At 47.8% G+C, this 12,553-nt stretch overlaps 1 protein-coding gene across 2 annotated transcripts in view; it reads left to right on the top strand.

Moving 5' to 3' along the window:
- Positions 1-12,553, top strand: part of MAPKBP1 (mitogen-activated protein kinase binding protein 1) — a 58,731-nt gene that overhangs the window by 27,634 nt on the left and 18,544 nt on the right. The window contains exon 3 of one of the 2 annotated variants that reach the window (XM_011989264.1): positions 4,384-4,475. The exons of the other annotated variant lie outside the window; for it this stretch is intronic. Coding sequence (XP_011844654.1) covers positions 4,384-4,475 — 92 coding nt within the window. The remainder of the gene's footprint in view (positions 1-4,383; positions 4,476-12,553) is intronic. 2 annotated transcript variants of the gene reach the window in all.

The following is a 12,553-nucleotide window of genomic DNA, read 5'->3' as shown; positions in this document are numbered from 1 at the left end:
GTCTCTACTGAAAATACAAGAAAAATTAGCTGGGCATGGTGGCGGGCACCTGTAGTTCCAGCTACTCAGGAGGCTGAGGCAGGAGAATGGCGTGAACCTGGGGGGCGGAGCTCGCAGTGAGCAGAGATGGTGCCACTGCACTCCAGCCTGGGCGACAGAACGAGGCTCTGTCTCAAAAAAAAGAAGAAGAAAAAAAGATTATGGCAGTAAAGCTAGTCTAAAAGGCCCTCTCTGTGGAAGAGACCTTTGAGCAAAGACTTTAGGAAATTAGCTTTGTGCATAGCTGAGAGAAGAACTTTTTAGTCCAAGGAATGGCATATGCAAAGGACCTGAGGCTACAGTCGACTTAAGGTGCTTAAAGTTGGTCCGCTGGGGTGGAGTGAGTGAGTAAAGGGTAGGGTGTAGGAAATGAGGTCAGAGGTAGCCAGAGGCCCGATGATTTAGGGCTTTTAAGCCTGGGTAGAGTATTTGGATTTTAACTTAAGGGAGATGGGAAGCCATTTGGAGGGTTTTGGGCAAAATGATGACGTGATCTCATTCATATTTTTAAAGAATCCCTGTGACCTACCGTGTGAAGAAAAGACTAGGGGGTAAGGCCTGAAGCAGGGAGAGCATGTGGGTGTTACAGTCCAAGTGAGAGATAATAGTGACTTGAACTAAGTGGCATGCTGGTAAATAGTTACAGGCTCTCTGAGAGGGGAAAAAACTGTGATTTGGAAGATTTGTGAGCCTTTGCTGATTTCCATGGCGTAAGTCGTCCTGCGGTGGTGATTTCAGGGCCACTCGTGTGCTACCACTGCACAGTCAGCATTCATGAGTTAGTGCAAGCCAGCTCCAGCACACCACCGACTGAACTTGAATGCATTGAACCTGGGGTGTGTTTGCAGGGGATGTTCAAATTTGTCTCCATCTTCTAGGACAGGTGGAAGCTCTACCACCTTCTCGGAAAGGAGGCGAGGAAGAAGGTTATCAGAGGGAGAGTCAGTTTATGAAGTCCATCATGTTGAAGCCTTGCACAATAATCCTAGATGTTGAAGGCCTTGCAGGAACTCTGGACTCTTAGATCCTTTGAAAGTGGAGCTCAACCCAAAACCTCCCTGCAAACAGGAAGCTGGTTTGAGTTAAGAACATAAAATAAAAACCAGCTGATGCCCCTGAATGTTTTCCCCTGCTCCTCCCCTTCCACAGAGCCAAAGGAAACTGCTTTTTTTCCCCTCTTGGATAGCTGCTTAGAAGGCCAGAAAAAGCCAAAAACATAAATCCTTTGAAAATAAGCCAAGTTTTGAGCTCAGGCAAACTCCTGCCTGTGGGGTTTTCCTAGTGCGGAAGTATGTTCCACTGCTCAGAGTCCTAGGAGGAAAATGACCAACAAACACAAAGGTGCCGGTGATCAGAGCCTGTCTCCCAGGCCAGGCGGAAAGAGATGGTCTGTAGCAGGGTTTCCCAAACTAGAGCTTCCAGCCCATTTGTAGGTCGTGAAATCAAAAGTGGGCCATGACCAGAATTATTTTTTAATGAAATGGATGTAATAGAAAGTAGAGTATATTGCACTCTAGGATTAACAATAGGATATTGTTTTGTGAAACTTTCAGTTTTATGCATATGCACACACATGTCTCTATATACTGGGTCATGATATAAAATGTGTTTCTTACTGTGGGTCATGGCCAGAAAACTTTGTTAAACACTGGTCTTTAGAGTGTTACTAGCCCACGTCTCCTTCTTGCTTTAGAGAATTAATTCTCTTTGGAATGGGATCATCTACCCACAAAACACCTACCCAAATTCCTGTTGGAAAGAAGATCAGCTGAGAACCAATGGACTTGGTGTAGTTCTTCGGGACCGACACTGAAGCGTAAGGGATGGAAGGGATCAATGCAAATTTGAATCCAAAGGATTTACCTTTAATCAGATTACCAGGAGAAAATAAGAGTTGAGCAGCCCTTTAGCTCCCTACACTTGATTTTGTGGCCTCTCCCAGCTGTGTGGGTAATGCCAGCTGTGTGGGTAATGCCAGCCTGGGGCCGTTCTCTTTCCTGTCTGCAGAAGGCAGTGGGTGTGGCAGGAATGTCCCTAAATATCCCCTCCTCTGGGAGAGTTGCAGGTTCAGTGCCAGGATGACATGGTGACTTAAACTGAGTATCCCCCAGACTTCCCCAGGATGATTTTGTTGCTCTCCAGTCAGTAATAGGTGACTAGGTCCCAGTGGTTCATTAAGCTGAGAAAAAGTAGAGCAGGCATAAGTTAGGGTAACATATCAAGAATGTATAGAGAAGGCCAAAGTTACTTTATTCCACACTAGGTTTAGTGCCTCAGATCGGCACAAGGGTAATTGGCAAGTTTGGTGCTTGCCAGGTGGCTCTGGGTTCCTTCTCTGTATCGAAACCATACCTACCAGTGAGCAGACACATGTTAGAATTCCTCATCTAACATCCTGGCTAACACGGTGAAACCCCGTCTCTACTAAAAATGCAAAAAATTAGCCGGGCGAGGCGGCGGGCGCCTGTAGTCCCAGCTACTCGGAGGCTGAGGCAGGAGAATGGCGTGAACCCGGGAGGCGGAGCTTGCAGTGAGCCGAGATCGCGCCACTGCACTCCAGCCTGGGCGACTAAGCGAGACTCTGTCTCAAAAAAAAAAAAAAAAAAAAAAAAAAATTCCTCATCTGCATCCCCAAGATACACAGATAATCCTTGGGGACCTTTCTGGAGAATAGGTATTAAATGTAACATCTCTGGAGACTTATTTTGGTCTTCGGCCACCACAGGGCATTTCCTTCCAACCTAATTCAAGCTAAAATAATCCTCAGAGATAAAAATTTAAACACAGTCTCTAGGAGTACTTTTTTTTTTTTTTTTTTTTTGAGATGGAGTCTCGCTCTGTCACCCAGGCTGGAGTGCAGTGGCGCGATCTCGGCTCACTGTAACCTCCATCTCACAGGTTCAAGCGATTCTCGTGACTAAGCCTCCTGAGTAGCTGGGATTACAGGGACCCACCACCATGTCCAGCTAATTTTTGTATTTTTAGTAAAGACGGGGGTTTCACTATGTTGGCCAGGCTGATCTCGAACTTCTGACCTTGAGTGATCTGCCCACCTTGGCCTCCCAAAGTGCTGGGATTACAGGCGTGAGCCCTTGCCCCTGGCCCATCTAGGGGTACTTCTAATTCTGCAGTTGGAGCAATAAGAGAGAAGGAGAAACTCCAAAACTGTCTTAATTGATTCTGAGCCTCCCCTCTCTAGAAACTGGCCTGGACTAGTAGTAGACCGCCCTGCCACAAGCATCTACCCTATGTGTTTCTGGTTTACATTGCCCTCTTAGGGCCTCCGAGACTCTCCTCAGGGTCAGTGTTTTCACAGCAAAGTGCTGTCTAGCCTGTTCACATGTCCGTCCTGCATTCTGAAGCCCCACTCTCTGAGCCAGGGGAGATCAGGGACATTCCTGAGCAGGGCCAGTGCAGGGAGTGCACAGTCCTGGAGCAGGTAAAGACCTGGAGCAGCAAATGAAAGACCTGGAGCAGAGGATGACGTGAAGTGACAGCAAGAGGTTAGAGGGAAGTCTCAATCTCACTTGGCATCGTCTAGCAGAAAGAGCAGTGAGTTAATTTGAGGTTAGTTCAGTGTGGGTTCTGGGGCCTGCAGACAGTGTGGGGTAATAATACTAATGATGAGAGTGATGAGTGTCTCCCGTGGCCATGTCCTCTCCGAATCTCTGAGCATTTTATCTTTCATCTCTGTGGGAGTTGTGGCTTAATAATAATAATTAGAATACCCTGAGCATCGGTGCTTTGCAGAACACAGCATTAAGCCCTGTTTCTGCCTCCTTGCATTGTAGTCTGTACGAACTGGCAGACATTTGGGAGGTGGAGCCCTCTGATGGAGGGGAAGAACATGATAGAATGCAAAGGTCAGGGATATTCTGAGTCACCTAATTGATACCTAACATTCTTTTGGCTCTTGGTAGGTCAGAGTGGCCTTTCCTTCATGTCTGCCAAAGCACAAAGATCAGTGGCCTCACCCAAGTCTCACGGATCCAAGAGTCTAGTCTGGGGATCCCAGGCTCCAGCTTATACATGGTGCCTTCCTGGTTTTGGGGAATGCTTGTTCCTCTGTGGCCATGAGTTATACTTTAACGAGTTGGTTTTCTTTCCTGTGGTACCAGCAGACTGAGCCCTCCTGAAAATAGGTGTCGCACACTGGGTTTTTCCCATGTGATCAAGAAGCCCAGTGGCCAGAACGGAAAAAGCTGCAGAAGTCATAGTTCCATTCACCTGAAGACATGGGCATCTGGAAAGTAGCCAGTGCCTCAGGATGTCCCAAGTGCCTTCAGCACCTTCTTCCCAAACACACTCTGTCTATAACGTGTCACTTCTGTCTTGCTCTGACAGGTGACCTTGGAGAAGGTGCTGGGAATTACAGTGTCTGGAGGCAGAGGACTTGCCTGTGACCCCCGGTCAGGTTTAGTTGCCTACCCAGCAGGGTAAGTAAGTGCCTTGGAAGAGATCTTGATGCATGGGAATTGATAGCCATGCTAGAGCAGTTGGGGTGGGCAGGGGTTTTCTGGTATCTTCTGGAAGATACATACAGGTTCATGTTTCGTTGCCATTTTTGTAAAGGGACGCAGGACCAGGTAAAGGTTCTTTGGTGCTGTCATTGTTGCCATCCTGTCCTGCTTTTTGGTTATCTACTCCACCTCCCACACACAAATTTCACACAGTTCCCAACACCATCTTCAGTAGCTACCTTCTAGTCATTTAAAGGACAACTTTGTTGAGATGTAATTCACATACCATATAACTCACTATTTAAAATATCCAATTCAGTAGTTTTTAGTATATTCACAGAGTTGTGCAGCCATCACCACAATCAAATTTAGGACATTTTCATGACCCTGTTCCTTTTTTTTTTTTTTTTTTTTCGTCATTTTTTTTTTTGGTAGAGACAGGGTCTCACTATGTTGCACAGACTGGTCTCAAACTCCTGGTTATTATTAAGTAGTATTCCATTGTATGCCTATGCCATTTTTTTTTTTTTTTTTTGAGACAGGTTTTGGCTCTGTCACCCAGGCTGGAGTACAGTGGCTCGATCTCAGCTCACTGCAGCCTCCACCCCCGACACTCAAGCAATCCTGCCATTTCAGCCTCCTTAGTAACTGGGACTACAGGTGTACTGCCCCATGCCTGGCTAATTTTTTGTAGAGATGGGGTTTCACCACATTGCCCAGGCTGGTCTCGAACTCCTGAGCTCAAGCCCTGTTGAAGCCTCAGCCACTCAAAGTGCTGGGATTACGGGTGTGAGCCACCGTGCCTGGCCCCATTCCTATCAGTCACTCTTCATTCCCACCCCTACCTTACCAGACCTTCATCCCTAGGCAACCACTGTCTCCATTAATTTGCCTATTCTGGATATTTCATACAAACGGAATCAGATAACACTGTATTTGGCCTTTTGTAACTAGCTTCTTTTTGTTGTCCAGCCTGGAGTGCAATGGTACAATCACGGCTGACTGCAGCCTCCGCCTCCTGAGTAGCTGGAGCTATGGTGTGTGCCACCATGCCCAGCTAAGTTTTCCATTTTTTTGTAGAGACGGGGTCTAACTGTGTTACCTAAGCTAGTTTCAAACTCCTGGGCTCAAGCAGTCCTCCTGCTTCAGCCTCCCAAAGTACTGGGATTACAGGCGTGAGCCACCACACCTGACCAGCATACTGTTTTCAGGGTTAATCTGTGTCACAGCGTGTATCACTATCTTATTCCTTTTTGTGGCTGAATAATATTACATTGCATGGATGGTACCACATTTTATCTGTTCTTCAGTTGACGGACATTTGAGTTGTTTCTACTTCTTAGCTATTAGGAATAATGCTGTTATGAATCTGTTCTAGTCACTTTGAGAGAGATCAGTGCCATAGAAGAGAAATAGGGGACTGGGGCTACTATTCTTTCTCTTGCTGCCTTTTCACTCCTCTGCTCCTACAAGTGGGAAACCTCCAACCATAGTTTCTTCAGGCTTCTGGAGAAAGCTTGGAATCCCTCCTACTTCTGGCTCCCTCTGTTCCATGCTGATAGGCACAGGAATATGAACATGAGTAGGGCTACTGCTGTACCTTTCTTATTCTACCATTAACTTGGTAATGCCTAGTTCATTCCCCAATGTAATTTTCATAGCAACTTTTATAGTTTTTATACTAGATACATGATTTGCTTAGTTTTATCACCTCATCAAAAAAGCTCCGTTATCAGGCTGGGACCGGTGGCTCAAGCCTATAATCCCAGTACCTTGGGAGGCCAAGGTTGGCAGATCACTTGAGGTCAGGAGTTCGAGACCAGCCTGGCCAACATGTTGAAACCCTGTCTCTACTAAAAACACAAAAAAATTAGCTGGGCGTGATGGCGGGTGCTGGTAGTCCCAGCTGCTCAGGAGGCTGAAGCATGAGAATCACTTGAACCCAGGAGGTGGAGGTTGTAGTGAGCCGAGATTGCGCCACTGCACTCCAGCCTGGGTGACAAAGAGAGACTCTGTCTTAAAAAAAAACAAGCCACCACCAAAAAAGGCCACCTTTATCAATCAAGTACAGTCACGTGTCACTTAATGATGGGGATATGTTCTGAGAAATGTGTCATTTTGCAATTTCGTTGTTGTGCGAACATAACAGAGTGTACTTACACAAACCTAGATGGTGTAGCCTACTACACAGCTAGGCTACGTGGTATAGCCGGTTGCGCCTAGGCTAGAAACCTGCACAGCAGGTTACTGTACTGAATACTGTACATAATCCTAAGACAATGGTATTTGTGTGTTTAAACATAGAAAAAAGTATGGTAAAAATATCATATAAAAATATATATATAAAAGGCACACCTGTATAAGGGCACTTACCATGAATGGAAGTTGTTCTGGGTGAGTCAGTGAGTGGTGAGTGAGTGTGAGTGCCCAGAACGTTACTGTACACTTTACAAACACTGTACACTTGGCCATACTAAATTTATTTTAAAAACATATATTCAACAATAGATGAACCTAACCTACTATAACTTTCTTACATTTTATAAACTTTTTTTTTAACTTCTTGACTCTTGTAGTAACACTTAGCTTAAAACACAACACAGTACAGCTATACAAAAATATTTTTTTAAATTTTTTTCTGAGATGGAGTCGCCCTTTGTCACCCAGGCTGAAGTGCAGTGGCATGATCTTAGCTCACTGCAACCTCTGCCTCCTGGGTTCAAGTGATTCTCCTGCCTCAGCCTCCTGAGTAGCTGGGATTACAGGCTCCTGCCACCACACCTGGCTAATTTTTGTATTTTTAGTAGAGATGGGTTTTCACCATGTTGGTCAGGCTGGTCTTGAACTAATGACCTCAAGTGATCCGCCCGCCTTCGCCTCCCAAAGTGCTGGCATTACAGGCATGAGCTACCATGCCTGGCCCAAAAATATTTTCTTTTTATCTTCTATAAGCTTTAAATTTTGGTTTTAACTTTTTAAACTTTTCTGTTAAAAACAAAGACACAAACACACACATTAGCCTAGCGCATAGAACTATATAGGGTCGAGATCATCAAGATGTCACTAAGTGACAGGAATATTGTAGCTCCATTATAATCTTACGGGACCACTGTCATACATGCCCTTCACTGTTGACCAAAATGTTATTATGTGATGTATGACTGTACTTATTCTATGCCAGGCACTTTTTAAGTACTGTATATTAATTATTTAATACTCTGAGCAATGCTTTGATGTTGGTACTATTATCACCCTCATATTTTAGAGGAGGAAATTGAGATTCAAAGAGGTCAAGCAGGCCCAGGTCGGTAGCTCACGCCTATAGTCCTAGCAGTTTGGGAGGGCAAAGTGGACGGGTCACCTGAGGTCAGGAGTTCAAGACCAGCCTGGCCAACATGGTGAAATCTTGTCTCTACCAAAATATAAAAATTAGCCTGGCACGATGGCAGGTGCTGGTAGTCCCAGCTACTTGGGAGGCTGAGACGGGAGAATCGCTTGAACCCGGGAGACAGTGGTTACAGTGAGCCGAGATCGTGCCACTGCACTCCAACCTGAGCAGTGAGCAAGACTCCATTTCCAAAAAAAAAAAAAAGTTAAGCAGGCAGGGTGCAGTGGCTTTGGGAAGCCAAGGCAGGAGGATTGCTTTGAAACCAAGAATTTGAAACCAGCCTGGGCAACATAGTGAGAACCCTATCTCTACCAAAAAGTAAAAATAAAAAAATTGGCTGGGTATGGTGGCATGTGCCTGTAGTCCTAGCACCTTGGGAGGCTGAGGCAGAGGATTGCTTGAGCCCAGGAGGTTAAGGCTGCAGTGAGTGAACTATGATCATGCCACAGTACTCCAACCTGGGTGACACAGTGAAACCCTGCCTCTTAAAAAAACCAAAAGGGTTAAGGAGTTTACTCGAGGTGACATAGCTAGTATGTGTTTTGGGGTTCTAACCCAAGTAGTATGACTGTAGAGCTCTGATTGTTAAAATGGCACAGGGTGGGGGAAGACCACACTTTTTTTTTTTTTTGAGACGGAGTTTCATTCTTGTTGCCCAGGCTGGAGTGCAGTGGCATGATCTCAGTTCACCACAACCTCCACCTTCTGGGTTCAACCAATTCTCCTGCCTCAGCCCCCCGAGTAGCTGGGATTACAGGCATGCGCCACCACACCCAGGTAATTTTGTATTTTTAGTAGAGACAGGGTTTCTCCATGTTGGTCAGGCTGGTCTTGAACTCCTGACCTCAGGTGATCTGCCCACCTCAGCCTCCCAAAGTGTTGGGATTACAGGCGTGAGCCACTGTGCCCGGCCACTTTCTGCTTATTTTTAACAAATTGCTTTTCCTCTAAGCTGCCTACCTGCCCTTTGAATGAGAAGAGCCCCCTTTATGGGCAACTCAGTCTGTGCCAGGGAGACCTCTGCCCCTGGGTTTGGGGTCATTCTCTCTCCCAAGTGGTCCTCTGGTGTTTAATGGCTGCAGTAGGGGTGCTGTGGAGCCACACGGGCTCTGCCTGGCAGAGGCTGGACTGGGCTCCATTTTCCCCTAGAGAAGCAAGTTGATGGAAAGACCTCTCTACTGGGTAAGTTTGTGCAGCCTGCCTCAGGGGAATTCCACTTGTTCTTGCCTCTGCCTGGGAAAGCCAGGTTCCCTCTTGTTGGAGGTGGGGCTGGGGCTGGATGTAGCATAGGCAGAAAAGGCCTTGGGGTGCTGCTTGGTGCATGCTGAGCCCTGTGTCCCTGCCCTGGGGAGTGTGGAGTCCTGCCCGCTTTCTTCCTCACACACCCCTGGACTCCAGGCCTGGCCTTTAAGGGCGTGTGTTTATGCATGTTTATGGGCAGGTCTCAGCCCAGTGCATGTGCCTGGGAGTCATGATCCTTCCAGGTGGTGTGCAGGCTTCCCTGATGGAACCTCTAGTAGGTTTCCTGAGTGTGTGTGCTTGGCTTTGGCCACCCCTGGGCAGTGCCCCTAATCTGTTCCCTGACCTTTTGATTTCTTAGAACTTCAAGTTCTCTGTGCAAATGGCTTCTTTCTGGGTGTTTGAGTTTTGCTGTGTTCCAGAGCTCCCTGATGTGCTGCTGTGATGTTGGGGGCCACCAGATTCTGTGTGAGCACAAGCAGGTTCTTCACCTCCCTCCTCGTCTCCCAGCTTTTCTTATCTGATCATCCTTACACTGCCCCCAGCCCCCACACTCTTGTTCCTCCTGTGCCTGTTGCTTTAGGAGCCAGCTCAGGTATCCTAGAAACAAGGAGAGAAACAAAACTCAGAAAATTCTCTGAGGCCCAGAGGCGAATATCAAACCAAAACAAAGTTTTCTGAAAGGAAATAGAACAGCACAGGAAAGGAGGGTGGGCAGTGTGTCAGGGAGAGGTGGGTAGGAGCTCCAGGCTGAGCATGGAGCCTGTCCTAGTGGCTCCTACATCCCTTGGCTGTTGTTTCCCCATGGGAAGCCCCCCTACCAGAGGATGTCAGACAGCCCCTTTGAGAGACTTAGTTGAGCTGAACACCATTAATTGAGTTGGGCCTTTTCCCCATCCGGCTTAGTGGAGATGGACGTTCGAGCCCAGCACAGCCCCTGGGCACCTGTGCCCCTGTGCCTAGTCCTGAGAATGGGTTTCTCCTGGCTCCCATGCCAGAGTGGCCTGGGTGAGTGTCCTGCGCATAGCTGCTCCTCTCCTGCTGGGGTGGGAAGTGTCCTAGTGAGGTAACAGGGTGTATCTGGCAGCTAAGAAGAGATCTCTTGGTTGATTTAAGTGGGGAGGAAAAGAGGGAACCCCTGCTCTCCTGAGGAGGCCCTCCATTTACTCAGCCCATGTTAGAATTGATGCTGAGATCCTCAGCTTGGAAGCATTGCACTGGGTGTGACGGAATCCTCCTCCTGAACTGTGTTCTCGTGGCACCTGAGCTGAAGGAACACAGAGCTGCCTTCTTACTCTCTGTAGGGAATTCACCAGGGACAGTGGAGAGACCCGTGGACCTGAGAGAACAAAAGGCTGGGACTCGGTGCCCAGGATCACGCAGTGTGTTAGCAGACAGGCCTGTGACCTTAGTGTTCTGGTCTTTCCACCTCAGCGCTGCCCTTGAGCATCAAGGAGTCCTAAATGCCTGAGGTGCAGGAGAAACATGGACCTCTCCCCAGGGCCCTGGTTCACACTCTGCTACAGGTTCTTGGCAGCCAGGGCTTTGAGATCTTGCAGCTAGTGACTTGAAGATGTATTCACTGATTTACAAATAATTACTGAGGGCCTATCTTCTAGGCCCTGGGAACTTAACAGTAAGTAAAACAGACCAAAAATACCATCCTCACAGAACTGGCAGTCTGGTGTGTGAAGATGGATCCCCACCCCCAATGTAAGTTATAAGCATGATTACAAGTTGATGTGTGCTTTGGAAACAGTATAAGCAGTAGCAGTGACGGGGGTAGGGTTGTAATGATAAATAGGGCTGGAGGGCGACATTTGAGCGAGGCCAGAAGCCGCTTTGGTATGCTTCTGTGAGTCATCTCAGATTTTACCTGGTCTGAAAGAAACAATTCAAAGGCCCAGGGTCCCTGGTTGATCTTGTGTGTCCTGCTCCCTGTCTCTGCTGCCCCGTGCATAGCTCATCCCGTCCGGGGGATGGAGAGTGGTAGGAGGTGGATCCTGTGGGAATCCTGGGCTCTGTGGTAGCAGCAGGCCTGGACCTGTGTAGGGAAGGGGGATGTTGAAGGCTTGGCCCTTCCTGGGCAGTAGGCCCAGCACCTGGCGCCAGTACTCCACAGCGTGACTCCCCCAGGCTGAGGCCTTACACCCTCCCCGTGAGAGTGAGCAGCCGCCCTGCACCCTCGGGTGCTGAGTTGCGGGACTCGGCTGGTTGGGCCAACCCAGCCCTTGGCATATGGTGGATCCCAGCCAGCACTGCAGCAAGGGCTCACCCTGCTGGGCAGGGTCAGGGGATGTGGAGGGAAAGATTGATACAAACCGTGCCCCGCGCTCCTCTCCCCAGCTGACCTAGGAGCTTGCTCAGAATTCACCAAGAAGGCTGAGAGGGCTCCTTGGTGCTTCTGAGAACAGGTCGGGAGGGCGTCAACAAGCCAAGCACACAGGGAGCCCTGGCCATGCTGCTGTCACTTCAGCATCTGTGTTATCGTCCCTGCATGTGGAGCTGTGGCCGTGGTTGCATGCTCTCTTTCTTTCTCTTGTTGGATGGCTTCCAAATATCAATAATTAGAAACAAAAATAGTTGCTTAAGGGACGACCTCTGGTGTTTCCTTTTCTTGCTTAGCTCTTCCATGGCACACCTGAGAATTTCTTAGGCTATACTTGGAGCAGGGGGATGTTAGAGGAGGGAGAGATTGCCTCATTGCCATTGCCTCTAGCCAGTCATCCTTCTATCTACGTAGTGTTCCTACATACACACACACACACACCATTCACCCTTCTCCTTCCACCATGGAGCTGAACTAGAAGAAGGAGGAAACAGGATATTGTGTCCCAGGAAGACTGAGTTTGTATGCAGTGACTTGGAAAGTGTTTTAAGCAGTCTGATGCACTACCCTTTAAAGGCTGAAATGCTGCTTTGGGATGAGAATTAAGGGAAAACTCACAAGCTTGCAAATAGAGCCCACTTTTTCTGGATTTGGGATATGGTTGGCTGGATTATGCATTGAGTCAATTCAATTAGATCAGCTCTCAGCTGAAGCCCTTTACCATTGTTCCTGTGTAACTCATGAGAAAGCTAGGGAACCTGTCCCCATTTAGACTGAGCCTTTGCTGGAGAGAGGAGCCTGCAGAGGGCCTCAGGTCAGCACAGACTGCAAGAAGGTTCAGAAAACGTTGGTTAACCACTGAGAACTTTCTGGGCTCTGAATTCATGATGGTGGCAGGCCTGGGGCTATTACTTTTCATATACTGCATAAAGTATTAAAACCTAAATGTCTAAATCTGGCTGGGCACAGTGGCTCACGCCTGTAATCCCAACATTTTGGAGGCCAAGATGGGTGGATCACCTGAGGTCAGGAGTTTGAGACCAGCCTGACCAATATGGTGAAATCACATCTCTACTAAAAATACAAAAAAATTAGCCA

Source organism: Mandrillus leucophaeus, unplaced genomic scaffold (assembly GCF_000951045.1).
Source record: "Mandrillus leucophaeus isolate KB7577 unplaced genomic scaffold, Mleu.le_1.0 Scaffold35, whole genome shotgun sequence".
Lineage (NCBI taxonomy): Eukaryota > Metazoa > Chordata > Mammalia > Primates > Cercopithecidae > Mandrillus > Mandrillus leucophaeus.
The sequence above is the reverse complement of the archived record's forward strand: the minus strand, read 5'-3'. Positions and strand labels throughout refer to the sequence as shown.